This window comes from Acanthamoeba castellanii, assembly GCF_000313135.1.
Source record: "Acanthamoeba castellanii str. Neff unplaced genomic scaffold scf7180000084458, whole genome shotgun sequence".
Classification (NCBI taxonomy): domain Eukaryota; phylum Discosea; order Longamoebia; family Acanthamoebidae; genus Acanthamoeba; species Acanthamoeba castellanii.
Window position 1 is genome coordinate 1 of NW_004457397.1, and position 5896 is coordinate 5896.

The following is a 5896-nucleotide window of genomic DNA, read 5'->3' on the forward strand; positions in this document are numbered from 1 at the left end:
TCGAGTACGCCGTTTGCACCACCACCACCATGCGCGCTTCGAAGTTTGTTGTCTGGCTCTGCTCACACCAGGCGCGCTTCGAACAGGTTCGTGGAGAACGGCTCGCTCCTACAGATGATCAACAAGCTCGGCGTGTTTCCCGAGAGCCTGGCGGCCATCTACGCCGCGCAGATGCTCAAGGGCCTCATCTACCTCCACGAGAAGAACGTCACACACAGGTGGCCTTTCGCTCTTTCCTGCATTCGTTCTTGGTGTTGACTGTTGGGCTGACCGTGACCGATCCGCTTGCATTGCCGCCGTCGGCCGCGACGATCATCACCATCACCTTCATCACAGGGACATCAAGGCCTCCAATATTTTGATCACGCTCGACGGCCTGGTCAAGCTGGCCGATTTTGGAATTGCCACTACCGGCAACGCGGGCGACGGGGACCAGTCGGACCTCGTCGAGGGCTCTCCCTTCTGGAGTACGGCCCGGCTGGCCCCAATTGCTCGAAGTTTCCACACGCGGTGAGACCCTGGGCTAACCACCACTTGCCCCCCCCCCTCTCCTCCCCCAATCAACAGTGGCGCCAGAGATCATTCAGCTCGACCCGCCGTCCACGGCGTGTGACATCTGGTCGCTGGGCTGTACTGTGCTGGAGCTGATCACGGGCGAGCCGCCCTACTTCGACATGCCCGCCATGTCCGCGCTCTTCAAGATCGTGCAGGACGACCACCCGCCCATACCCGACACCTTCTCCGAGGTACGCCCCGACGCGCGCGCGCCTGAAGATTCTCGCCCACACAGAGCGGAACTCCTCGCGAGTGTGTTGTGTATGTGCACACACCGTAACCTCACCACCTCTCGTGCGTCGGCGATGGGCGATCGGTAATCGTCGACAGGGCCTTCAAGACTTTTTGCTTTGCTGCTTCAAGAAGGAGCCGTCGGAGAGGGCCACCGCGACACAGCTCCTCAACCACCCATGGATCAGGAACAGCTCGCCCATTCTGGTACAGAACTACCCCACCCCCCATGACAAGCTATTCGCTTTGCGTCAAGCGTGCAAGCGCGGCCTCAACTAATGATCGCTTTTTTCGCTTGCAACAGAATGGACTGAGCGAGCTGAGCTTGCGTGACGCACAGAGCACGGTGCGCCTACACAACAACGGAGCCGGCTCCGACAAGGAGTCCGGAAGCAGGTACGCATCCCCACCCTCACCCCACCACCCCGCCCAGTCATGTGCGCTTGTGGAGGGCGTGCTTAACGAGCGGAATTCTGGTGTTTCTGCAGCGGCAGTGGGAGCAGTCGCAGCGGCACGAACGGGCGTTCCAGCACCGGGCGGTGTTCCCTGCGTTCCATCGACTGGGGCAGCTCCTCAAACGACAGCGAGGTACGCACCACACGCCATGCTCACACCACCACCACCACCACCCTCCAGGTCGCCTTGCTGCTAGCTGGAGGGGGGGCTTCAACAGTTAACCTGAGTCGCTCCTACCACCCACAGGTCGCCAACTCGTTTGAGCACGCGGCCATCGACGACGTGGACGAGTGGGAGAAGCCAAGTCGGCCTTCTAACATACGTGTGCAGGACATATCTTCGCGATTCGAGGTACGTGTCCCCCCCCCAATGTCTCCCTTTGGCTTATACAGTCTATTATTCTCCACCACCACACATACACCCGCCCAATCAACACCCACATATCTGGCTGGCTCTGTCAGTCGAATAACCTTTTTTAAATATTAATATCGCTTTCTTTTTTCTGCTGTCGTCGTTGCCACGTTTCGGTCGTTTTGCGTTTTGTGTGTTGCCAACGTCTCAGGATTTGGCTTATCAGGAGTCGGTTGGATATGTCGTGCTCATCACTGGCTTCGAGACCCGCAAGAACAAACTCATGTCATATACTGTACGTTCTCTCTCTCTCTCTCTCCCCCCCCCCTCCCTCTCCTGTCGTGCTTGCGATCGCGTACTCAAGGTCCACGCCGCTCTCAACAGGTGTTCCGCCTGAAGGTGTGCCTGGGAAAGGAGACGTGGCGAATCTACAAGACCTACACGGACTTCAAGGACATGCACACACAGGTACGTGCACCAGACACCTGCCCTCGTGGCCGTGTGTTGTGCGTGCGTGCGTGCGTGTGTTCATTTCGGGGATTTCCTTTCCCTTTTAGTTGCGAGCGCGATTGAAGAAGACGAAGAGAAAGGGCGGCATGCCCAAGTTCCCGAGCGGGAAGATGTTTGGCGCGGACAAGGAGGACTTCGTGAAGAAGCGAAAGCAAAAGCTGCAGACCTACATCTCCGAAATACTCAAGATCCCCGAAGTCATGAAGACCGGCCTCCTCACAGGTACAATTTTGAAGCCACACACACACACACACACACACAAATGACTTATTGTCGGATGTGTGCAGACTTCCTGAAGACGAACGGCCAGGACGTCATGTCCCTCGGGTTCCAGAAAGAGGTCGAAGGTTTGACACCAACAACAACTGCTATTCCGTCACCCGCTCCACCAGAGCGTACGCTTGGTCCCACCAGCTCTCGCAACTATGACTCACGCGCTCTCTTCTTCTACTTGTGTGCAGAAGAGCCCCTGCCCGAGCGGGAACGGAAGCCGAGCGTGCACGCCCGGACCTCGCTGCGAGCAAAGGAGAAGAAGGCCCGGCAGAACGTCGAGCGGGAGATCGGGGAGTGGACCGTCGAGGATCGCGCCATCGACCGCGAGGAGGGCGAGCAGACGCCCCACTGAGTCCACCCCGGTTGCTGCAAGCCCTCCTGGAGATAACGACGACAGGAGCAGAAACGCCAACGCAGGAGAGAGAGAGAGGGAAGAAGAAGAAGAAAGAGAAGGGAAGAGTGGACTGCACCACGCGCCGGACAATAAAGAGAGGTGATGGTGAACGACGACGTCGCGAGGTGAAAGAAGAACGAGGTGGAAGTAAGTCCAGTTGTCCATCTTGTTGTCTTGGTTGCTCTTGCGTGCGGCGACTTTTCGGCTTTATTAGGCCCACCCACCCAACGCGTGGAATGTAATATATTCACCTGATATTATTGCACTACATACTTGAAATTCCAGTACATGTTTTACCCTCAAAAATTGGGGTGCTGCCCCACAAGAGAAGGGCCACTTCCACAACTGCACATGGTCCTGGGCTGTGGCGTGGTGCGATAAATTCAATTGATAGATAGACAGTTACGCAAGAAATAACCCCCCCCCCCAAGCCAAGGAGTGTCACTCGAGGGAGAAGAACTGTTTGACATCGCGACAACTGAAGGGATCGACCATCGATAGGCAAAATCATTATGTTCTCGTCTCGAAAGAAAGATGAAGACAAGGACAAGGATGGCTCTCGCGGTTCGGTAGCGAAGAAGCGGGCCGAACGCGAAGCCATAAATCAGAAACTCACACGCCTCATGGTACGCGCGTTCCCAGCGACCGCCTTTGTTTTTGTTTTTAATTTATATCAATTGTTCCAATTGATCGACATCACGGCGAGATCGACAAATCGAGGTGACTGACCGGGGCGCCTCAGCCTCTGCGAGCACCATCTTTTACACAAATGAGAGGAAAAGAGGGCATCGATGCAACGGTTGGGGGTGTGCACGATTTCTTTCTTTTCTTACCGCGTAGCGGCCGCCATTCAGGATGCGTTGGGATTGGCTCCCGGCGACCCAGAGAGGGACGCCATGCTCGACTGGTCCTTCGCCAAGAAGCAGCGCAAGCTCGAGGAGTGCAGCAAGTCCAAGATTGATCTCGACTCGGACGTCTTGGTACGCCGTCGCCATCGTCGACCTCTTCCTCCTCCATTGCCTGCCTCACAGCCGGTTGATGAAGTGTTGACGCGCTGCTGCTACTCTTTCCTTGGTGCCAACTCAGGTGATGGTGGAGCGGCTGCGCGAGAAGAAGATGGACGTGGAGACGCTGGACGGGCTCTGCGAGAAGCTGGCCACGTCGAGCGTGGACTGGGTGAAGAACTTCATCAAGTTTGGCGGCGTGGCCTGGCTCTACGAGTGCCTCGCCTTCTACGTCTACAAGGCCGGGTACGCACACTCTCCAGCCACCCGCGCTACCACGCGACCGCACGCGCAACACGAGCGTCGCACCTTATTAACAGTTGCGTGTCGTGTCGTGCGTGTCGTGCGGTGCAACCCTATCCAGGTGTATCCGAAAGCGGAAGAAGGATGTGGAGATACTTGAATTGGTGGTGGCGTGCATTGTAGAAATGATCAACAACGGCGGCGTACGCGACCCTGCTCCCTCTGTCGTTGAACTTGTCACAACTTACATCACATCACATGTGCGCTGACCACGTCGTTCGTGTGGATCACACAGTCTGGTCTCAAGGAGCTCACGTCGTACCCGGACTGTTTCCGCGTGATCGTGCGCTGCCTGTCCTACATCTCCACCAACAAGAAGTCGCTCATCTTCGAGTTGCTCGCCGCCATTCTCCTTCTCTCGGAGGACCTCTGGAAGTGCGTCCACCTTCCAACACCTAACCGACACAACGTGACCAACGACACGACACGACACTCGCACACGACACGACACGACACGACACGACACGACACGACCAACGACACGACACGACACATGAACGTTGGTCTCAGCGACTGACTTGACCTCTGCCTCGACTGCCCCCCCCCCAGGGATGTGACGTCGGCCGTGCGCCTCTACAAGGCCGTCTACCCGCAGGACTTCCACGCCCTCATGGAGGAGCTCGAGACGGGCGAGGACCTGGACTACAAGGTCGCCTTCCTGACCTTCGTCAACACGATGATCGTGCAGGGCCAGTCCATCAAGGACCGCGTCAAAGTGCGCGAGGACTTCATGGTGGAGCGGATCACCGACATCCTGGCGGTACGCTTTTTCTTTTTCTTTTTCTTTTCAGGTGTGTATTTTACCAATATTTCTTTTGAAATATTTATTTTGTTTTGTAACAAGCCCGTTGATGTGCGCAATTACCAATTTTGTAATGTTCTCTCTCTCTCTCTGTTTTGATCAAAATGTGCAGGAATTGAAATCGATCCACGCCGACGATGAGGACTTGCAGGAGCAGTGCATTGTGTTCGACGAGGAGTTGGAGAACGATGGCGCCGAGCTCAAGAACCAGACCATGTCCGCCAGAAAGCGCGCCGAGGGCGAAGAAGCCAACGAGGAGTACGCCGCCTCCTCTCTCTCTCTCTCTCTCTCACGTCAAATGCTCACGCACTGCTTCCACCACCACCACCTCTTCCGATTGGCTCTCGACCATATATATAGCAAACCGATCGAGATCATCACCACCCTGTGGGAGAAGATCAAGGGCTCCGAGAACGAATCGACGTTCCTTTCGATCATGCACACGCTGCTCCACCTGGGACTCTCGCTCGACGGCGGCTCGCAGGACCCCACGCTCTCCAAGAAGGTCTGGGGCATCATCGACAAGCTCCTGCGCCAGTTCGATCTGATGGGCAATGGTACCACAATCCTTCGCTCTCTGCACTAAAACAAAACAACTATGCGACGCACGACACACACACACAACGCACGCACGCACACGCATACACAAACAACAATGCTGAGCCATGTTTCTATGCAGCCTCGGGTCTCACGTACGAGCACGTGCTGGCGGGCTTCATGAAGGAGGCGCGCGTCATCAACGCCAGCAGCGACGACAGCGCCGCCGCGCCCGCCGGCTCGCTCGCCTCCGCTGCCGTGGGCATCTCCTCTGGCAAGAACTCCAAGCCCACCACCCCACGAGGTAACTACCTCGCCCCTCCACCATTTCGTTTTCGTTTCGTTTTCAGTTTCAGTTTCATTTTGTTGTTTCAATTTATTTATTGATTTACTTAAAACAAACAGACGCGCCGGTGGCCGCCCCCGAGCCGCCCCCGCCGGCCCCCATGTCGCCGGCCCCGCCTCCTCCGCCCGGCGCCC

At 56.6% G+C, this 5896-nt stretch overlaps 2 protein-coding genes across 2 annotated transcripts in view; both read left to right on the forward strand.

Moving 5' to 3' along the window:
* Positions 1 to 114: 114 nt before the first annotated feature.
* On the forward strand, positions 115 to 2728 carry ACA1_026700 (serine/threonine protein kinase; the record flags this gene model as incomplete). The annotated part of the gene is made up of 12 exons (XM_004337888.1): positions 115 to 218; positions 337 to 467; positions 568 to 746; positions 886 to 993; positions 1091 to 1182; positions 1220 to 1374; positions 1460 to 1593; positions 1805 to 1888; positions 1978 to 2061; positions 2151 to 2325; positions 2391 to 2450; positions 2565 to 2728. 12 exons carry the CDS (start codon positions 115 to 117, stop codon positions 2726 to 2728), a joined length of 1470 nt encoding a protein of 489 aa, XP_004337936.1.
* A 554-nt stretch (positions 2729 to 3282) lies between these two features.
* The window catches only part of ACA1_026710 (formin domain containing protein), a gene marked incomplete at both ends in the record, with an annotated part of 6183 nt that continues 3569 nt past the window's right edge, over positions 3283 to 5896 (forward strand). The window contains 9 exons of the mRNA XM_004337889.1: positions 3283 to 3396; positions 3625 to 3750; positions 3857 to 4020; positions 4139 to 4220; positions 4313 to 4452; positions 4627 to 4837; positions 4992 to 5137; positions 5240 to 5436; positions 5559 to 5720. Coding sequence (XP_004337937.1) covers positions 3283 to 3396; positions 3625 to 3750; positions 3857 to 4020; positions 4139 to 4220; positions 4313 to 4452; positions 4627 to 4837; positions 4992 to 5137; positions 5240 to 5436; positions 5559 to 5720 — 1342 coding nt within the window. The remainder of the gene's footprint in view (positions 3397 to 3624; positions 3751 to 3856; positions 4021 to 4138; positions 4221 to 4312; positions 4453 to 4626; positions 4838 to 4991; positions 5138 to 5239; positions 5437 to 5558; positions 5721 to 5896) is intronic.